The sequence below is a fragment of the Orcinus orca genome, chromosome 1, assembly GCF_937001465.1.
Source record: "Orcinus orca chromosome 1, mOrcOrc1.1, whole genome shotgun sequence".
NCBI classification, from domain to species: Eukaryota; Metazoa; Chordata; class Mammalia; order Artiodactyla; family Delphinidae; genus Orcinus; species Orcinus orca.
The window spans coordinates 155,357,336-155,380,231 of NC_064559.1; the positions used below are offsets into that span (position 1 = coordinate 155,357,336).

The 22,896-nt window shown below is 39.9% G+C and overlaps 1 protein-coding gene across 23 annotated transcripts in view; it reads right to left on the reverse strand.

Moving 5' to 3' along the window:
- The window catches only part of SGIP1 (SH3GL interacting endocytic adaptor 1), a 222,204-nt gene that overhangs the window by 64,510 nt on the left and 134,798 nt on the right, over window positions 1-22,896 (reverse strand). For 12 of the 23 annotated variants that reach the window (XM_049698175.1, XM_049698235.1, XM_049698232.1 and 9 more), the window contains 6 exons: window positions 11,876-11,900; window positions 10,870-10,921; window positions 9,460-9,545; window positions 6,361-6,453; window positions 4,903-4,977; window positions 2,073-2,564 (listed from right to left, as the gene is read on the reverse strand). In XM_049698175.1, the coding sequence (XP_049554132.1) occupies window positions 2,073-2,564; window positions 4,903-4,977; window positions 6,361-6,453; window positions 9,460-9,545; window positions 10,870-10,921; window positions 11,876-11,900 (823 nt within the window). The remainder of the gene's footprint in view (window positions 1-2,072; window positions 2,565-4,902; window positions 4,978-6,360; window positions 6,454-9,459; window positions 9,546-10,869; window positions 10,922-11,875; window positions 11,901-22,896) is intronic. The other 11 variants (XM_033407538.2, XM_049698214.1, XM_049698211.1 and 8 more) reach the window with 2 other exon arrangements.

The following is a 22,896-nucleotide window of genomic DNA, read 5'->3' on the forward strand; positions in this document are numbered from 1 at the left end:
CCCCAAAGACCTAAAAAGGAATAGAGGGTGGAAGTGAGGCTCTAACCCTCCAGAATTATAGAAAGGAACACAGAGGAGTAGGTTTGGAGAGAAGACTTTTGGTGATCTTGATGACACTGTGCAGTACAGGTGTGTGTCAGTCTCAAATAAGTTTGGGATGTTTTGTCACTAAACCTTACAAGAGTGCCTGGAGGGCATAGTGGTTGAGAACACAGGCTTGAGATCAGAGAGACCCGAGGATGAATCCCAAGTCTACCACCTGCAGCTGTGTAAACTTGGGCAAATTACTAAACATCCAAGAGCCTTGGTTTTTCGATCTGTAAGATGGGGGACATAAGAGTATTCACCTCATAGGGTTGTTGTAAGGATGAAATGATGTGCATAAAGTTCTTGGCATGAAGTCAGGACAAGAAACTATAGCTGTTGCTCTTATTGGCAAAATAATGGCTCTCAGAGGTCCTACAGTAAAGAAGCCTGCCGATTTTGTTTTAACATACTTTCCCAAACTTAAATTTTAGTACTGCATTCTTTTTCCTTCTTGGTGGAGGAAGGGCACACCTAATGATATAAAACACTGATTTTGTGGGCAGTGCATGTGACTCTCCAGTCCTCTCCTTGATCGGCTTGGATGCTCTCACTTTAAAGCACAGAGCAGTTTGCAAACCAGAGCAAGCACTGAAAGATACTCCATTGAAAGCAGAAGCAATGATGACTATTAGAATAGAGACAAACGTCTTTCCTTTCTGTCTCTTACTGGATCTAAATAACTTAGACTCGGTCGCCTCTTTCAAAGAAAATAAAAAACAAATAGTCCTTGACATCCCTGCAAAGGAACCTAAACCAAACCCACAGGAACAGTTGGGAAGGCACTGGAGGATCTGGTCAGACAAACAGGAGCACCAATGGAATGAATAATACAGAAGCTGCATTAGAAAAATCTTGGTCTTTCTTGGATATGCTTGGTAGTTCCCATCCTTTCATAATTAGAGAGCACAAAATGAAGCTTCAAATAAGGGAAACCAAAATATCAGATTCAATGTCAACATGTGCATTTAGAATCCCAAAATGTACATTTCTGATAAACTGCTCCATCCCCTGTCACTATACTTAGAGTTGACCTCATAGGCTGATGAGCATGTCAAATGATGACATCAGAGAGCAGTTTGTTTCAGTGGCAACTTGATTAGGCTGGGGATGCAATAAGGCAGCCTCTTTTTTTGCTGTCCTCTAAAATCTCTTTTTCAAACCCTACTTCTTTTTCTCTGAAGTAATTAGAGGAGTTAACATAGTTCTCCCACCATAAGGAAAATAAACAGAAAAAAAAATAGAAGAAAACGCATTGATCTACAAAAACTAGGACTCTTGAAAAAAAATACAAACAGATTTATAAGCTTGTAAGTTGAATAATGTCTGCGGATCTAATGTATAACGTGGTGACTATAGTTGATAACACTGTATTGAATGACTGAAATTTGCTAAGAGAGTAGAACTTAAATTTATCACCGAAAAAAGAAAAAAAAAAAGGTAAATATGTGAGGTGATGGACTGTGTTAATTAACTTGGTGGGAGGAATCCTTCACAGTGTATGTGTATATCAAATCATCAAATTGTACACTTTAAATATCTTACAATTTTGTCAGTTGTATCTCAATAAAGCGGAAAAAACCGAAAAAAAACCAAACAAACTAGGGATCTCGTGGAGGCATCTGATGAGGAAATCAGACATTAAACATGAAACTCATTTGCTGTGAAACCTGTCTTTCTAGAACTTTTCCTGAATTCTAAACAATGACATCACAGCTTTCTTTAAAAAATATACACCTTATCTGCAGGGTGGAAGGCAGGGCACTCCTAAGGGCTGCGAGTGCAGGGCAGGACACATCCACAGACTTGCACTATGACCGTGAGCATTCGATGCACTAGTACATGCCACAGGGCACAGGACACCCACGCCAAAGGAGGGATGGCTGAAGCTCTAAAGCCAACTGCCAGGCAGGAGGAGGACGTTGCTCACACTGCAGTAGCCACGGCCATTCCCGGTCACACGAAGCACACTCAAACATAAGACGTACCACTGGTGGTCCCCGGACCACTGCCCGAGCCAGGTCCGGGGGATGAAACCACAGTCCTGTAGGTGGGTGGTGGTGGGGCAGGCGGAGTTGCTCTCTGCCCCAGACCCAAATCTTTAGGAGATGAGATTGTTTCTAAGTAATCATCTTTAATGAAGGCCTGCTCAGCGACTTTCTTCTGGACTTCTTCTAAGTTGAGTGGCGATGGTACATTGCAAGGGGGACTTGGAGGTCCTGGGGGGCCAGGAGGGCCCGGGGGGCCCAGAGGCAGGGAGTCAGCTGGGTTGTCTGAGGCAGCTGGTGGGGACCCCACCTTTTCCCTTGGAGTCAACTCTGGAGTAACACGTTCCGGGGATGTATCAGAAAAATGGACCCACTTTTCTTCAGCATTAACAGCAACAGACTTGGGGGACAACACAGGGCCAAAAATGCTGTCCAAGTCATTGATTGATGGTAGTTTTTCAATTTTGACCTCTGTGGCTGCCTGGTCATTTCCTGTGGTTAAAGTAGTTGATTTTAAAATTTAATTGACTTTGTTAAAATTATTTGTATGGGAAGTGGGAGGGGTGAGGCAAAGCCTGGTAAATAGATTGTCTTGTGAGGTGCCTAGGTAGGCATATTTCACAATGGAAAATCTTGATTGGAGTTGAAGGGAAGGGAAGAGTTCCTTGCGTCTACAATATGAGCATCGCCTTTTTTGCTATTATTTACCCTCGTGTGGGGTGACCCGAGTTGGCTACTTCTACCATCATCGAGAGCACTTGAGCACGCGACTGCCCTCCAAGGCTGCTCACGGGCATGCAAAGTGTGGTCATTCTGAGAAGGCAGTGTTAGGTTCACAGAAGTGTACAAGCTCTGGAACTGGAAATTCCAAAAGGGAGGTCCCTTTGGAAAATCTGGCCTACTGAAATACAGAGGACACAACCAAAAAAGAACTGATAGCTGGAAATGACCCTCATTTGATAAAGATTGTCTACTCTGGCATATTAAATGAAAATGTTTCGTGAAACTAATGACAATATCTGTGAGTTAAAAAAAATGATCACATCATAATTAGTTGTATAGCCTCCACCTTGAACACACCAGAAACACAGCACAAAGATTATTTAAAGAGATATCCCCACATGAATATTTACAAACATACACATACACACTCCACACACCACACACACATAGGATAATGAGAATACATTTACTACTTATTAGAACTGTTACATACATACCTGTTTAATAGGGAAGAAAATTATAAAAACATCTTTATAATTTCTTTTCTCAAGTCTAACCTGTTAACATCGAAGGCATAACTGATATATATCTATCTGAAGTCGCAAAACAAAAAAGTCTGTTTTGCTTAAGTATTAGCATTAGCTATTCTTTTTAATTCTTTTCAGTAATAAGAGAAAAAATTAAAACTGTCTTCTACAGCTTGGCAGGAAATACTTGATAACAATTGAAATGTGAGGAAGTGTACCTTTTACTAAACCGAGGTTATTTAAATTAGAAATTGTTACCTAAATAATTGCAAGGCATGAGCAGAAGCCACTTTACCTTTAAATAACCTTCTAGCTATAAGAGCCGGCTTAATATTTCCATATTTCACATTTGAAAAGAGTTAACCTTCAAGGTTCCAAGGCTACAGATAAATGGGCCACAATATTTATAATTTTGTTGCTGGTAGATTTATTTATCTCTAACACATTCATGGGAATCCAAGGGGCCAAAATGATTTGAACTTGCAAACACCTTTACCTGTGACACTCTGGATGACTGTTGGGTCTGAATCAATGTAAATTTCATAAATGACTATGTCTTGCATTTGCTCTTGTTGATAAATACCCCACTCTGTAGCTATCAAACTCACCAGGCTGCATAAATAGCTAAGGATGAAGCTGCAATAGAATTCCAAAGGTGATGAAGAACTGCATTCTAAGGACCCAGGCACATAAAATAACTACTATTGTCTTTTTTTTTTTTTTTTTTTTGCGGTACGCGGGCCTCTCCCGTTGCGGAGCACAGGCTCCGGACGCACAGGCTCAGCGGCCATGGCTCACGGGCCCAGCTGCTCCGCGGCATGTGGGATCTTCCCGGACCGGGGCAAGAACCCGTGTCCCCTGCATCGGCAGGCGGACTCTCAACCACTGCGCCACCAGGGAAGCCCACTACTACTGCTTTTGACTTGCTAGTCCAGTAAGACTAGGTAGATTATAAACTGTAGGAATACATAGTATTGATTTTAATAGACGGTAAAGATGTGCCTTAGAAATTATCTGCCTAAAGGCATGCAGCAATTCCTTGCCATATTTTATCATCCTTACACATCTCTTTGCCGTGGGATAATAAAAACTTTAATAACTACTGGGAAAAATTCCCACCACCCAAGCTTACCTGTATGCTGCATATCCCGGGAACCATTCTATTATCACTGTGGACGATACAGTTTTAATTCTAGAAAGAAACTTATTGGTTCTTGGAACAATACAAATTATGCCTTTTAATTTGTAAATCATTACAGTGAGATCCAATGAAATGAGATGTCAATTGAACAATGACTTTTGATATTGAGTTTGTTTTCTTCCATCTCACAAGTAAATGTGGCCTTTGTTCAACAACATTATACAGAGAAAACATGAGTTAGGAAAGTGAACCCTTTTGTGAAACCTGGGAGTGATACTTTAAAAGAAGTCTACATAGTGAAATGTAATGGCAATGAAACTAAACGCAAACAGTTTCATGTTTAGTCTAGCCTATAGCTTCCAACACATCAAGAGCATGTTGAGGTACGGGGCCACTGCTGATTGCCACGTCATCCCAGAGCAGAAAAAATAAAGCTTACCTGGTCCAGTTGTTAAGGGGGAGCCTGTTCGGGGTGGAGTGGCTGGTACGTGTTTTGGAGGCAGTGGTGGAGGTGCTGCCAGGAGATAAGAAGCCAAGCATTGCTGATCACACTCTCCCTAAGTTACACAGTATTCCCTAGGTAGGCAGGATTGGGGCTTTCGCTCATACTTCTGCTATTGGAAAAGGAATAGCCATTAACAATCCATCTTCTTTAAAGTTCAAAGCTAAGGGATTGAAGCAGGACTCATTCAGATTCTTCCACTTTATGATAAGAATTTGTCAAGAGAAAGTCAGATGGTAACAACAATAACACCATCATTTCATTCATTCGTTCCTTTGTTCAATATGCCTCAAGTACCAATGAGGCCCCATGTCCTGTACTAGGAATGAAGGACGTGGGTTTGACTACAACGAGCCTCTGGCCTCAAGGAATTTACTACTGAATGAATGAAGATCATGGTCACAGGCAATTACTGTCCAGAGTATGATCAAGTACAATGAGAACAGCTTGGGTTTTTTTTTAATAGAGTCAGGATATTATGGCTTGGATGGAGTCTGGAAAGATTTCTCAAAGTTATATGTCTTAAATTTTGAGTATATTTTTGAAAGACTGAAGCAAAATGATTTGGATCAAGGAAGAATGAACAGATTCCTTTGATGAAATTATAGCTAAAAAAAATCCATGAGATAGAAAAAGTATTGTATTATAGCCCCAACCCAGAGACTCATCCTTCTGAACTGGGCTTGTCACTTTGTGGGCCAAAGTTAAGAATTTCAACAGGTACGCTGTTTTCTTATTCTTTCTTTAAATGTATGTTTTCCTCTCACTGCTATATTTGGTAGATTTGATGAGTTCACTTTTTTCTTCAGGACTTCTTTCGCCAGCCACCTGGAGTAAGGGTTGGGGGTATTCTGGAATAAGTGGAGATGATGGCTCTCTTTGCTTTGAGATGAAATTGCCCTGATCTCCTATCTCAGCTTCGCTCTACCATATGGCATCATTTCTTTTGCTCTCCAATTATCACTCTTTCCTCTCAATGTGTCCTCTCTGTTCTCTGTAGCCTCAGTTGTTCTGTAGGCCTAGCAGAGACCTTATCTGATTTGGTTACCTCTGTGTTGTGTGCTAGCCCATGCCTGGAGAATAGCAGGGTCTTTAGTTCACTTGCTTATCACTCCTACATAAACCTATTGAACGAATGAATGAGCCTGTGGGACGTCAGAAGAAGCTATAGATTCCAAGTTACTTATTCTGCTTTATTTATGACATTATTCCTGTCTCAACCAACTGTCCTAGGTCCCTGTAACTCTAAAGCTTATCAGGATAACATCTCTTCTTAATGTTAAACAGTCCAAATGTGGCTTATGTAGACTTTGTAAGGGTTGCCTAATTTCACTATGCAGGCAGACAGTAAAATGAGTCACTTATTTTTCCAGACAGAGCAGACCCATAACTTACTTCCAGTGGGAAAAGGCCTTGTTAACTTTGGCGACTCCGTGCTTGGATTAACTGGTTGGCCTGGACCCCATATCTCAGGCTGATCTAAAAGAACTGGAAACATAAAAAGAAAATTTCCCAGGGTGAGTTCAAAAAAGAAACTTCCTGAGTTTAGAACTTAAAATTTCAATTTAAAGTTGAGTTTCACAAAATTACTTCTGTCTTCCCTCAGTCCTAGCAAATTAATTTAGAGATGTGTTGATCCTCATTCTTTTCAAGCAGGGAATGGACATAGGAGCAGAGTGTGTGTGTGTGTGTGTGTGTGCGTGCACACACACACATGTGCGCAGGGGGTGTCTGTGTGTGCACATATAGCTAAATAAAAACTTGCAAAATAGAGCGTCTGCATTCTTTTCCTGGTTGGTCACTTAAGGACATTCTAAATGTCAATACATGTACTGGCTCCTTTCTGGCACCCACTTGAAAATCCAGGCATTACTCCCATGGACATTTGTTTTAAGTTGGTTTATTTAAAGTTTGCTATGAATAGGCTTCAAGAATGAAGATGCCTGAATTCTGTACAGTGGTTCCCACCTTTAAAGCATCTTACGGGGTCTTTAAACAATCCTTTTACAGTATCATAAAGAGAAATCAAATTATTCAAAAAATGTTTGGTGAACATATTAAGAGAACCAGAAAAATAAATAAGTCCTTAGGCATCTAAAGTAAATCAGGGCAATTAGGTATTAGGCCTAAGGGCACTGAATCTAATATTTCTTCTTTTTTTTTTTTGGTTGTTGCCATGGTAACAATGTAATGAACTAGCTCTTCTCAGCACCTATCATGTGCCAGGTCTGTGTAAGTACTGCTTGTAATTCATTAGGTTGTAAAACAGGCTGGGAAGTCAGTTGGATGTGGATTTGAATCCAGCCTCTATGCTTACTCTAGGACCTTGGGCAATTCGTGTAACCTCTGAACTTCCCTTCCTTCAGTGTAGAGATAATAAGAGCAATCTCAAAGAGTTACTAAAAGGATTAAAGGAGGTAATGTATATAAATATAATGTATATAAAATACATGTAAAACACTTATCACAAGGCCAGTAGCTATTATGATATATTTTAGTCCTCACCTCACCACCATGTGGTTGATATTGAGGAAACCAAAGATTACAGTGATTAAACAACTTGCTCAATGACATACATGGTGAAAGTAGCAGAGCTAAGATCTGATCTCAGGCGTGCATTCCTAACTCCAAAAATATCCACTTTCCTCTCAGGCCTTGTAAACTAGTGATAGAAGAATCAATAAAGAAAGTAAGAGTGAGTAGATAAGAAAAGTAGGTGCAGATATTGGAAGAGCTAGTATGTTCGGTGCAAATGTTGGAACTTTACAGAACTTCAGGGGCTGAAACCACCTAAAGAACAATCAAGACAGGCTCATTGACAAGTTCAGGTGTGTATCTCCTCTCCACCACAAACCTCAATGATGGTCTTAGCTCTGTTTTGTTTTAACATGAAAGCACACATTCTCCAAAGATGTGATGTAGCATTTGGTTTTTTGTAGATGCAGTGTGGGACACCACTTTGATTTTTACGAACTGTTTTTTATTTTGTCTATCAGGTTTATATAATGTTATGGGATTTTTTAATAGGTAGATTCAAATGCAACAAATTAAACCCCACCTTCAGTCACTACACATGACTTTATGTCATTAAAAGTGAGACTGATCACAGATCGGTTAATAAGATAACTGAGAACCTCACCGCAGGGCCACCTTTATTTATGGATTCTAAGTTGTAGACATTTAAATCACTGAAGGAGTATTTAGGGATGTTCTTTATACACTTTGCTAACTACATTGTTGAAAAACATTCAGCTGTGGCTGGCTGCTAGCTGTCTCCCAGGATCCATTCTCCATTTCTTCTACAGTTAAAGTTAAGCAGGCCATATGGCACTAAATTCTTTCTGATGGGCTCTGGTTGGAAGTGATGTGTCTCTCTTCCAGGTTTTGCTCTTACAAGAATTGACAGTGAGTTCCATGGGTCCTCCCCTGGCCCCCCTTCTTCTGATGGTGAGAGCTGGAGCAGCCCCCTTGCACCCAGAGATGAAGGCCACATGCGGAGGATAGAGGAGCCACCCAACCAGTCCTACATTGTGTACTTCGAGGCTGTTTACATGAAACAGAAATAAAATTCTATCTTGTTTAATTCACTGTACTTTGGAGTCTCTTTGTCACTGTATCTTAGCCTACGTACTATGCTTTCAAGTCTTGTTGTCCTTAACACTTATATCTAATTTCCTTCACCAATTGGTCCTAGAAAAATCATCTTTGATTGTACATAACCATAGGGGTCTTAAATCAAATGATTTCTATAAAAACATCCCATATTATCAAATATATAGCTGCTGGAGATCCATGCATTGGACATAAATACATTTTAGGAATAGATGAGATCCCTTTCATAAAGAGTTTCTTTTATGTCAGCAAGGTATACATTACTCACAGCCATCCAAAAATGGTTAATGTTTAAAAGTTAAAATATTTAATTCTAGGAATAAATATTTAATAGGTAAACCCAACAATAACAGCCAAAATGATATTTCTCCCATAACATTTTATTTCTAAGTTGCTAAATGATTTAAGGTCATTCCTGGGTCTTGAACCTGCAAACAGTGTCTATTGTGTGAGTAAGACAATTGACACCTTCACTGATGAGGTCGACAAGGGAGAAAACGTGGTCAAAGAGGCTATATCACAATGACAGTGACTATGATGGGGAATTTGAAGGTCTGGCTCCATAATAATGGCTGTTTGGCTAATAGAACACTTATTCCCCATCCAGGGAGTTGTAGAGATTTGCAGTAATTCTTATTGACCTCTTTTGAAGAGTGAACTTGTTAGCTCTTAGCTACTTCTGGAAGTAAAGTTTCAAATCCTGAAATGCTAGAGGTCTGCAAACCAAATTCCCATGCTGAGAGCACACCTAGATCAGAACTATCCTTTCACATGAAGATCTGGTGATACATTACAAACATGCCTCAAAACACATTTACTCTAGGTAAGTTATACTTCATTGAAAGGAAAAACAAATCTACAGATATACAGAGTTTTTCCTACCTTCTGTCTTCTGTTCATCAAAAGCTGATTCTAATGGTGGGCCAAAGAGGGGAGCAAGTGCCATGGTGTCATCTGGAGGTTTTCTGCTGAATCACACACATTACAGCAAAACATAGAGAAAGGAAATATTAATGTTAAAAAAGATATAAAGCTTTCAAATATTTTCCACAGTAAGGCCGATGTATGTGTGTGCACTTATGTACATATATATGTATGTACTCAAGCTCCTGAGGGGCTAAAAAGTATATTTATGAAGAGGTCAAATGTTTATGGACAAAAGGATCAGTAGGAGGTAAGGTCCCTCATTCTCAACGGGGGCCCAAGGGGCTGGTCCAACAGAAATAAGATGAAGAGAGAAACTCTTTCAAAGCATCTGAGTCTCTATACCTAGAAGAGATTATTAAAGATAACAGTTTATTGCAAAGTACCTTCTTCTCTTAAGATCTCAAAAACCATTTATATCTGTCTTCACCACATCTCTGTGTTGTAGTTAATGTGGGTTTATGATTAGTGAAAGTCAGGCACAGGGAAGTTAAGAAACAAGCCACCAGGAAGTTTGTGTTTGAATAAGAAACTGAGTCTACCAGCTTCTAACTTCCATCCTCCCCTGACCGCCCCACACAGTTGACTAATTATAACTTCTTAATACCTTAATACTGCACATTAGAAAAAGAAGAGCATTGAGAAATCAGGGGGGAAAGACAGGTAGTAAGTTAGACGCTCATCCTGTCTACTAATTATTACTTAAACTGATTATTAAAGAAAAGCTGCATAATTATCTCCATTTCTTCCCCAGACCTGATTCCCTTCATTGATCCTCATGAGTTCTGTGTGTGTTGGGGGATAAGAGGTGAAGAGGAGAGGGGAGGGGTTAGAGAAGGAGGGAAAGTTAAAAGGATCCAGCCTTTAGATAGAAATAGGAGTCTTTGGGGGAAACATTGCTTATGTGCACAATACTTACTTATCCCAAGGATTACACAGTGTAAAACACAATGCTTTGCCAAAAACAAAAAACAAAATAGAAGATTCCTTTGGTGTGTGGCAGGTAGAACGTATCACAAAATTGTAGCCAGCTAAACAGGCTACTCTTTGTAAGGCAATATAATCATATTTCAGATCAGCATTCCAGACACCAAATGACATCTTCATGTAGACGTTTAATCCTCTCATTAGTGAGGGGCTCCATATTCTGATAGATGTTACTTTAGATGACTACAGGGTACCTTCCTAAAGATCTCCCTCAGGCTGCACTTAGGAGAAATGATAACATATTTGAAACTGCTGTGACATACACATATGGGCAGGCCCTTTGTTATTAGATGCTGAGACTTTAGCCCAAAGGAGATTTGTTTCATTGTTAACAGTGCATGATGCCTTGCATAAAACACAACTAGTGTTTTTCATGCTCACCTTATGAGTTCTGGAGTTGGTGTGGAACGCCTGGGTCTCGCTATTTCTTCACCTGACGCACAGGACAAAGGGAATTTTTAGGCATATTTTTACCATGTTTTTTCTTTTATGTCTTATGAGCTATGTTTGGAAACACTTAGAGATTTAAGTCCCATCAATAAGCAACTCCATGTGAAAACTTTGCAAAACAAACCCTCTCCCCTGGCAATGCAACAGCCATATATTAGGCATATGTAGTAGCATTTTCTTTGGCATTTATAAAACTAGTTAACCAGAGAATTACCATGATAAGCCAGCAAATGGAAGATGTGTACACTGTAGAGCTTAGTGGAATAGCACACCATTCTTTCAATGCCTGCTGCCTTGATCAGTTCTGCTTTTCAATTACCATAAGAGAATACTAAGCCAGGCCATATGTACATAGTGCATGAATCCAGCATTCTCTGCCTGTTCTTTTCTTGAAATGCCAAGAAAATGTTATACCTTTAACTAGGAACCATTCATTTAAAATTTCCTAGAACGTGCTGTATGCAGCAGAAGAAAATCATGCCACAGGTATATTATAACCTAGTTCATATCGCTTTGGTTTACTAAGATTTTCACATCAAATAACACAAAAATGGGTAAGTTGCATCTACCTTCAGTTCCTTCAGCCCTCCTCCTCTCCCTACCCCAATCAGCAAACACACACTTGATTAAATTCATTTCTAAAGTCAAATGATACAGTAAGAGTTGACAAATATAGGAAGAAAATAGCAATGTTTACCCCAAAACATATTCACTTTCAGGATCTAAACATTAGTCATTCAGAACCCACAGAGCCCTTTTATCATTACAAGATTTCTTTTATCATTACAAGATTTCTTTGCTGTAAGAGTAAGACATTTAGAAGCCTTAAAAATCAAGCCCAAGAGTGTATAAGTCGAATGTATATATGCTCCAAGATCCAAGGAACTGTTCCTTCTTTTGAATCGTACTCTATTTCTGGTAGCTAAGATATACTTACTGGATAAGTTCCTTTTAATTGCACCCTAGAATTAGAAATAGACACTATAAGGTTTAAGACCACATATATGTTATGTACAATATGTATATTTCTGTCATTTCAATTAAACTGAACTCAAAGAAATGCAGTTGGGGAAAAATGAATTTTTTTCTCAGAATTGCATTCAAGTTGGAAATTGTAGACACACACATATAAATCAATTTTTCATTTTATTCAAAGATTACAGAGAGGAAAGAGAGTAAACAATAAGTCTTCCAAACCAGAAGAAAACCCTTACCTGGGTAGATTTGGTAAATTAAAGCAAATATTGAATAGTCTATTAAAAAAAAACCCTTGAAATCTAGCAGTCAAGAAAGTATATCCATGTTTAACTTATGTTTAATGTTTAAAAATTACAGACTGTATGAGGAGTACTCTCTGCTCTTATCAGATGGGGTCCATAAGTTGCTTGTAGAAACAGTCATTAGTTACGAATGCAATTTTTAAAGATACACGTGGAAAATGTTAAAAAGAAGGAAAACTTGAAGGTACTACCACTGAGTGGGCTGTTCTATTCAGGGAACCAGAGAATTCCATTCTTTCCCACCCGCCCTTCCTACCCCAATTTCTTTCACTTGCCTGCCATGGGGGCACCAACCTATCAATTGGGTGTCAATTGGGTGTCATTCCTTTAGCTCAAGGCACTGTGATTCTATAGGAATGACAATTTCCCTGTCAGGAATAATCTGAGAAGGTCATTTTCAGATTTATAAGGCCCTAGGAGAAAATTATTTTGACAACAGAAGATTGATTCAAGTTTTGATTCAAAACTGCTGTGAAAGGTCCTTAGCATGTGATGCTTCCAGAAAAGCAGACCACTAGAAGCGTGGCCTCATAAGATGGGACATGGCTTGGCGGGGCCTCCTTAGGAGAATGACAGGGGCAGAGCTCAGGTTGGGGAAGTGGAAGTATAATAAAGTTTTCAAAAGGGTATGACTATGAGTTTGGTGGGTGATAATCAAACACATTTTTTTATACTTTCCTACTTTGGTGAAGGCTCAACATGGTGGTCACAGATGTTTTCTTCTCTCAAATGATAACATAAACAACTCAGGACAAGATGTAGCACCTCTGTAACAGACCTATAAGAAGGTTCTTTCCCTCTTTCCTAAGGATTTATCAGAATTTTATCTCATTTTGAACTCATTTACAATAGAGGAGCAGTTTCAGACTGAATAAGATCCACTAGATGTTTTTTAGTGACTTGCATGTATGTGCTATATAGAGATTATTATACATTATTAGTAAAAACTTTTTAATAAATATTTTATTTATTTTAATAGATAAACACTTTAAATCAGTATGTGTAAGTTAACATGTTCATTTAAATTAATAAATATTTAAAACAAATATGATCATTTAAATCAGTTATGGTCATTATAGGAGTTTTGATGTGGGTTGGCTTTTGGAAAATAAGACTCTGTAAACAAAATAATAAGAGAACAAATTGTTTAAATGGAGTTAAAATGTTTTTCTAGGTTGGAGAGCCTCAGATTGTCAGATTTTTGTTAATAAGGTCTGAAGGAAAAGATCAGGTGGAGACGTTAGGTCCAAGTAGTCAATCACGAGGTTGACACTGAGGGAATAGGACCTATCTAGTATAGTGAGACCTGAAATTCAGGAGTTAGGGGACCCCAGAAGCTGTATTGAAGACCTTTTGGTCTCTGTCTTACCCCTTTATTTATAATGTAATATTCATGAAACCAAGAAAGATACAAAGCTTCTTTGGTGTTCATTGGTATTCATCATTTCCCAGTGTATCAATTCATTTGATAGATGTTTATTGTTGAGAGGCACTAGACAAGAAGCCTCTGTAATATTTTATTAAATATTCCGTATGAATGAACAATCATCAGTGAAGAGGAAGAAAGACATGGCAGAAATATTCAAGAAAACTGTTGTTTAGAAATTAGAAAGAATAAAATCATATCAATTTAGAAAGGAACAGATGTTCAAACAATAAGCAGGAAACCATTAGCAACAGAAACGAAAGTCCCGTTGTCCCATGATCCGGCATACAGATTTTGATGGCCTTGCTGTCGAAACAGGACAAGTCTAGAACAAGGTTAAGGTGATGTCGACCACATAAAGCACATTCAGGAAAAAAGCCTATTGAATCCTGAAACCTTCTCCTCCCCAAGCAACCACATTTTCTTCCTTTCAAGGACTGTCTTTATAGGTAGACTGTGAATAGACTTCCTGCATTTTGCCTTAGTTAATTCACTCTTTTTCTTTTTTTTTAAAAAGGAGTAACTTGTCATAATCTGAGCTGTGACCCCACTGCTGGATTGGAATCAGCCACATAGTCCCTGTAGGTGTTATCTTTGATCATCAACTACGTGGCTTAAACAGAGAACCACAGCTTGTCAGCTGGCGCAGGGTATTTGTCTCAAGTAGTAATTGACTGATCAAATTGGCATAGGCCTACTTTCTGACAGCATTGTTTCAGTTCCATTTCCTCTCTCAAGGGACTGACTGGGCAGGTCCGGGTCATTTCAAACATAGCAAAGTCTCTTCTTCTTGTTGCCTCAAATTTATCACACTGAGGAAAATAACAGATTTACTTTGAGCAATGCAAACTAATACTGATTTGCCTTCAGTGATGAATATATATGTGACAGCCTAGAAAGATTGACTTGAAAGTATGTCTCTTCCTCCCAAGATAGAAATTATGATTGTGTATGACTGTATATCAGTACACTGAACAATTTGAGTTATGGTCCAGGGACTTATGTTAAATTCAGGCTTAAAAACAATGTGGTTTACAAATTCTTTCCTAACTTGCCTTACAGTTTTCTTATTCTTTATTATCACCTTGCTATAAGTTTCTATGGTGATTTCTGGACAATCTCCAGACCTTGTACACACACACACACACACACACACACCACGTTTTTTACATTTAGCACTAGGAGTTGGGGTACCTATGTATTAGTTTAATTTGTTATGGAAAAGTGCTCTGATGATCCTAAAACATGCTCTTGACACATATAAGACCAGAGACTTTCAGCCACTAAACCTAATTCATCTGCCTCGTTCATACGGGGTTATCATAAATTTAACAAGAAGCCAACCTGGCCACCTTGCCTAGGCAAGAATTATCTCTATACATGTTTAAGGTAAAAATGTTGAGGATTCTTACCGGGCTGCGCCTCTGTGATCAGCAAAAAGGAAGAGAGAACAGACACCTAGTCAGAGAATGATGGATCAGTCAACAGGCTTGGGTAATAGAAGATTTCATAAACAGCTAACTAAACACACACTCCAGGTAATCAGGCCAAAGGAAGACAGGCAGTCATTGTGTTTGTGGCTTATTTAAACCATAATGAGGTTTTGGAGAACCTTAAGGAGAATCTATCCATTGCATAATATAGCTTTGCTAATGAGGATGTACTGGTTTCAGTTATATGTACATACAGACAAAGCAGAAACATACAAGAAAATTTTACTGATAGATTTAAATGTCTTGTCATACGGAGTTTTTCTTCATATTGTTTGAGGAGGGGAGTTTTAGAAACTGGGTAGTACAGAGAAAACTGTTTCCCCACACAAAAGGGTGTTAGCAAACATCATAGACACGATGCATTTCCCACATAATTCAGGCTTTAATCGGAGCCTCCAAAAATCAGAGAGCAGGATTAGAGACACCTCTTCTTTGCCTGGCTCTTCTCTTTAGTGTTCTGTGAAATGAGTGCGGATGAGGACTTTTTTAAAGTATATGTTCTTGGCCTGGTGTGATTTGGGCAGCCTCACCCAATGGGTAGAATGTGGTGGGAAAGATAAGGAGCTCCTGACAAGCACAGGTGTGAATGATGAAAATTGTCCAGCACCAATAAAACACTGGTGGACCAGATGATGCCTGGAAAAACACAAAATGCTGACCTACGACTTTTTTCTTTCACTCCTCAAACCTTGATCATGGCTGCTATCAATTTACCCCAACAATCTCTGGTTGCTCTCCCTCTTTGGGATTTTTCTGTAGTAACAAGAGTGACTATGATGTGAGTAGGGAAAGAGCTGTTGCTCAGTTTCTCTCTCAGGATATGGGCTAGCTTGTGAATTCACCAGAGGCTACCTGGGACCCAGTACCAGCCAAATTCCAAAATCCAAGCAAGAAGCACAAACACAAAAGTATCTAGCAGGTTGCTTAAATGAAAAAGATGATTCTACTCTCCATAACATAGACAAGAAATAAAAACCTATAGTCTTTTATACCTACTCCAGTCGATTTTACTTGTAATATTTTAGATATTATTATTTGCCATATTTTTCCAGTTCTGTTCCATACGTATCCCACCTTTCTTATAAATCTGTCTATATGCATGGATGCAATTTAAATGAAATTAGAAAAAGGACATGTTAATATGTATTTCTGGGCTTACATTCTTTTACTGACGAATTCATACTGTGTTTTGAGAGAAATCCAAGCACTCTTTTATATATTTAGACTTTATAATTCTTTAATGACCAGGCTAAAGTTCTTCACTAAAGAAGATGTGGGCATTTATGATTTTGCTTTAATTGCATGTCAAACATTTCCTTCTTAAAAGCAGCATAAAATACAGCAAAGAGGGAATTAAAAGTGACACAATTTCCCCCAAGATGATTATGAGAAATAATGCAAAATAAAATGTGTATTGCAACCATATAGAGGCAGAACCTTAAATTCAATAAACTTTGTTAAGATTATAGAGAACAACACTGTTCAAAATAATTTCAATTATATAAATTCACCCAAATTAAGTCCAGTGAATTAAAAACCTATATATTTTAATCAATAGTTCCTGTTTGTATTTTTTCTAGTAAAAGATAACATGAAAAAAAGGAACATCAAGGAACATCTGTTGAAATTCATGTAGTCACAGGCTTATTAACCAAAAGCCAGAAGACCCAGCTAAAAGCTATAGAAAGGTCAGACCCAGAAAACCTCAAGGTCCACAATTAAAAGTGATCTGAAACCTGCAAAATAAAAGGAATTCCAGAAGTCAAATTGAAGGGCTTTCTATACACTAATTATCACCATTAAGGAGCATAAAGCAGTTGTAGGTTCTGCTGAACACGGACAGCAAAATCATTATCCGCCAGGAGGGGAGAGCCTTTCCTTGTAAAAGTTTTATTTTACTCTTTCTCCTGTCATTTCCCAGGAACTTTGAGGCCTTTAGCATTCTATCTTTGTTCTACCAATGTATAGAATTTGCTTCAAAGGCGGAAGGAAACATTCAGTATCTGATCTTGATATATTCTGTAAGCTGAACACTCTCCATGTTAAATCACAAACTCAAAAGCTTGCAGGGCAAGGAGCAGGGGTGCTGTGCACGAGGGAATGAGAGTTTCACAAAGCTTTGGTGAAATGGCCACAACTCAGGGGCCCCATGCTTGCAGCACAAAAATATGGGTCTAATGCTGCCAGATCTTCAGAGTTGTCAGAGAAGACGCATATCTTGATTTTTTTTTTAACTTCAAAGATTCTGGCTTTTAAATGGCATTAAAATTGTTTTTAACTGCACGACCAAACAAAACATCTATTCAGTTGTTCAGAATCTGCAGGTGGCCAATTTGTCTCTGATTGCAGACATTTGTATCACACATAATAAGCTCTCAACAAGTTTTTTTTTAATCTACTGTTATTATTATTTCACCTGATTACTCAAACAGGGATTTTGCAATTGGTCTATTTGTTTTCTGAACAAATTTCTTGTGTTCCTAATTAAACATTAATTGCTCAATTCCTTGACTTCTCTTGACCTTCTGATGCATTCTGGAGAAGGTATTGAAAAACATTTTATTTTCCCCTCTATTTTTATCTTGATGTTCAACTTAGAGATAAGTCTTAGCTTGTATTTTGAGGCTATTTTCAAAGTGGGTATGATTTGGTGACTAGAATGAAGATCTTCGGTCAGAACATTTTGCATTTCTAAAATTTATATACTTGGCTATATGAATACGCCTTCCTAAAAGAAAATTTACATTTACTTCAGTAAATGTCCTCACAGCACCCACAGTGTCCTTACCCACATGAGCTTTGTTTTATTTTTCTGCACAAAAGGATTAATTTAAATTCAGCTAAGTAGGCTAACTTAGTCTTTGCCAATGCGGGTAAGTGTTTTAAGATATTTATAAAAAGAAGTAACCAAACACAATCTGTCCGGCTTGTCAAAGTCACTAAATAACCAACCTCAGGTTTTGAAGCTTTACAACATCCTCATTTGCTAAAATTCAGTGCTATAGGGAAACAGAGGAAAATACGTGTAAAGCCACAAAGCACCCAACAAATATTATTTTTATACAGTCTAGTCATAGCAAATTCAGTCATTCATGGTAGTGAATTTTCTAGGAAAGAATTAGAATATATGATGATTATGTTTATTATTATGGTCCTAACCAGTTTCTTGTTTGCTTTCAAATGCTTCAGGGTGAAGATAACCTCTCTGGCAAGCACCTATTTGATGTCCCCACCCCTGCCAACTTTTGTGTTTGTCTATATTTAAATTTGTTCCCATATCTATTACAAGTCAGATGACTGTGAATGCCTGCCAGATCCAATAGGACTTGGTAGAGATGATCTTCCGAAATTCCATTTAGGAAGAGACACGAAGAGCCTATTACTAACCAAGATATCACTAAAAGTTGACTGGTTTGAACAGCAACAACGTGGGCATTGCCAAAGAAAAACGAGGCAGGGGAGCAGGAGAAGGACTCATCCTTAGAGGCACAGCTAACAATGCAAAGGAGTACTTGTAGTTGAAATTGCTGTAAGAACAACAGGAGGAAAACCAATGAGGAACAAAGAGTTTTTAAAGCACCAAGGATAAATTTCAGACTACGTAGTCCTGTCAATATTTGAAGTGGTCAAATCTGGATAATTCAGAGAAAGATTCAGGGTCAAAGAGAATAAATGAAATGGGCAAAATACTGTTGACTGAAGAAAAAAAAGCACAACACGAGAGTTGTGAGTTAAGTTTTATTTGGGGCAAAGTGAGGACTATAGCCTGGGAGACAGCATTTCCGATAGCTCTGAGAAACTGCTCCAAAGAGGTAGGGGGGCAGGTCAGTATATATGTGATTTTGGTGAAGGGGGAGTACATGCAGTCAGGCACATAGTTTTTGCAGAAGGTTGCTGCTAGTCATGAGGAGCAGCCATCACCATGAAGGATTTTAGTGCTTTTCTATATATGAAGAGATGCAACAGTTGGGCTCATAAAATCTTCTCCTGAAAATATCTAACCATCTGAAGTTCTGCCAGTTTTTCCCAGAGCACAGATTGCCTCATTCCTGATCTCCACCCTGAACTCCTTTCAGGGAGTGTTGAAGGTCAGCAGCTGCAGTGGCTCATAATTTAATCCTTGTAGAGGTAGATGGAAAGTACCAATTTATAGTTGGCAATACAAAGAAAGGTTGCTGAAGCGCACCAACGATATGTATGTCACATAGCATGAGACCCAGAGTTGACTCGCAGTTACACAGAAGTGGGCCATTCAATTTAGTAATAGTAATAGTTACAATTGTACTAATTTTATTGTTGGAAGCAATGTCATTGGGTCCATATTTTGACAAATTGTAATATTTTGATTCTGTCTTTTGTTCTTCCTGTGTCTTCTGCTCTTCCTTCCTCAAAAAATCACATGAAATTGTTACCAGTACATTTCCTGCATGTGGTACAGAGACTGCCAGGCTTGGGTCAATGGGCAGGATGGGAGGTTTAGCAATAATTACAGCATCCACTTAGGTGAGGTCAACAGACAACCAACTACTTCTCGGTGTGTGTTAACATGGAAACACAATATTTTCATATTTTCCACTGGAGAGGTCACGTGTGTCAGCCACGCATTAGCATCCTGTTCCCATAAATTAGGCAGCTGAGACAAGAACAGTGCTTTTTTTTTTTTTTAGTAGATCTGTTTCATTGCTGCTCTTAAAAAAAAAAAAAAAAAAAAGATGTAGGTACACCCTAACAGATCTGTACTGCCACTGAAAATCACCCTGGTGTTTAAAAGGACAATGTAAGAGGTGTTTTGCACTTTATAAAGATCTTCTTTTTCTGTCTCTGACAACTTCAGAAGGGGATAATTTTTCTGATTAATTGCAAAAAAAAAAAGAAGAAAACAAGACAACTTCCCTTTCCTAGGCCAGCTTCACAAGCATCACTCAGGATGCTATCATGTTGTACATTCAAAGAAAATTTAACAAAGAAATGTTTGCCTAGCTCATGGTAAATATATGTAGCTTGACTAACCCAAGTGGAAGCTGCAATAAATGCAACTTAATACTAAAATATTTAAACATATGCCTGTGATTGAGGCAGAGGTGAATCTTTACAAAATTACCCTGTGGCCCTTAATAACAGGTTTGGAAAATCACTTAGCAACCAGCTTCCTTTTATCCCCATGGGGCATAATTAGACCGTGTCCTGGTTCACAAAGGTTTGTTTTTAAAATTCAGAATCTTGGGACTTCCGGGAAGATGGCGGAAGAGTAAGAGGCGGAGATCACCTTCCTCTCCACAGATACACCAGAAATACATCTACGCGTGGAACAACTCCTACGGAGCACCTACTGAACGCTGGCAGAAGACCTCAGCCCTCCCAAAAGGCAAGGAACCCCCCACGTACCTGGTTAGGGCAAAAGAAAAAACTAAACAGAGACAAAAGGATAGGGACGGGTCCTGCACCAGCGGGAGAGAGCTGTGAAGGAGGAAAAGTGTCCACACACTAGGAAGCCCCTTCGCGGGTGGAGACTTCGGGAGGCGGAGTGGGGGAGCTTGGGAGCCGCGGAGGAGAGCACAGCAACAGGGGTGCGGAGGGCAAAGCGGACAGATTCCAGCGCAGAGGATCGGGCCGACCGGCACTCACCAGCCGAGAGGCTTGTCTGCTCGCCCGCCGGGGCGGGCGGGACTGGGAGCTGAGGCTCCGGCTTTTGTCGGAGCGCCGGGAGAGGACTGAGGTTGGCGGCGTGAACACAGCCTGCAGGGCGTTGGTGCGCCACGGCTGGCCGGGAGAGAGTCCGGGGAGGGTTCTGGACCTGCCGAAGAGGCAAGAGACTTTTACGTCCCTCTTTGTTTCCTGGTGCACGAGGAGAGGGGATTAAGAACGCTGCTTGAGAGAGCTCCAGGGACGGGCGCGAGCCGCGGCTAAGAGTGCGGAGCCCAGAGACGGACATGGGACGCTAAGGCCGCTGCTGCCACAGCCAGGAGGCCTGTGTGCGAACACAGGTCACTAGCCACACGCCCTTCCGGGGAGCCTGTGCAGCCCGCCACTGCCAGGGTCCCGGGATCCAGGGACGGCTCCCCCAGGAGAGCGCTCGGCGCGCCTCAGGCTGCAGCGTCACGCCGGCCTCTGCCGCTGCAGGCCCGCCCCGCACTCCGTGACCTTCCCTACCCCCCGGCCTGGGTGAGCCAGAGCCTCCGAATCAGCGGCTCCTTTAACCCCGTCCTGTCTGAGCAAAGAACAGACGCCCTCCGGCGACCTACACGCACAGGCGGGGCCAAATCCAAAGCTGAGCCCCTAGGACCTGTGAGAACAAAGAAGAGAAAGGGAAATCTCTCCCAGCAGCCTCAGAAGCAGCGGATTAAAGCTCCACAATCAACTTGATATACCCTGCATCTGTGGAATACCTGAATAGACAAGAATCATCCCAAATTAAGGAGCCCTGTGGATGAAAGGCTCTTGGTGCTGCAGCCAGGAGTCAGTGCTGTGCCTCTGAGGTGGGAGAGCCAACTTCAGGACACTGGTCCACAAGAGGCCTCCCAGCTGCACATAATATCAAACAGCAAAAATCTCCAAGAGATCTCCATCTCAACGCCAGCACCCAGCTTCACTCAACGACCAGCAAGCTACAGTGCTGGACATCCTATGCCAAACAACTAGCAAGACAGGAACACAACCCCACCCATTAGCAGAGAGGCTGCCCAAAATCATAATAAGTCTACAGACACCCCAAAACACACCACCAGACATGGACCTGCCCACCAGAAAGACAAGATCCAGCCTCATCCACCAGAACACAGGCACTAGTACCCTCCACCAGGAAGCCTACACAACCCACTGAACCAACCTTAGCCACTGGGGACAGACACAAAAAACAACAGGAACTACGAACCTTCAGCCTGCAAAAAAGGAGACCCCAAACACAGTAAGATAAGCAAAATGAAAAGACAGAAAAACACACAGCAGATGAAGGAGCAAGATAAAAACCCACCAGACCTAACAAATGAAGAGGAAATAGGCAGTCTACCTGAAAAAGAATTCAGAATAATGATAGTAAGGTTGATCCGAAATCTTGGAGATAGAATGGACAATAGAATGGACAAATTGCAAGAATCAGTTAACAAGGACCTAGAAGAAATAAAGATGAAACAAGCAACGATGAACAACACAATAAATGAAATTAAAAGTACTCTAGATGGGATCAATAGCAGAATAACTGAGGCAGAAGAATGGATAAGTGACCTGGAAGACAAAATAGTGGAAATAACTACTGCAGAGCAGAATAAAGAAAAAAGAATGAAAAGAACTGAGGACAGTCTCAGAGACCTCTGGGACAACATTAAACGCACCAACATTCGAATTATAGGGGTTCCAGAAGAAGAAGAGAAAAAGAAAGGGACTGAGAAAATATTTGAAGAGATTATAGTTGAAAACTTCCCTAATATGGGAAAGGAAATAGTTAATCAAGTCCAGGAAGCACAGAGAGTCCCATACAGGATAAATATGGGACTCTCTGTGGAGAAATACGCCAAGACACATATTAATCAAACTGTCAAAAATTAAATACAAAGAAAACATATTAAAAGCAGCAAGGGAAAAACAACAAATAACACACAAGGGAATCCCCATAAGGTTAACAGCTGATCTTTCAGCAGAAACTCTGCAAGCCAGAAGGGAGTGGCAGGACATATTGAAAGTGTTGAAGGAGAAAAACCTGCAACCAAGATTACTCTACCCAGCAAGGATCTCATTCAGATTTGATGGAGAAATTAAAACCTTT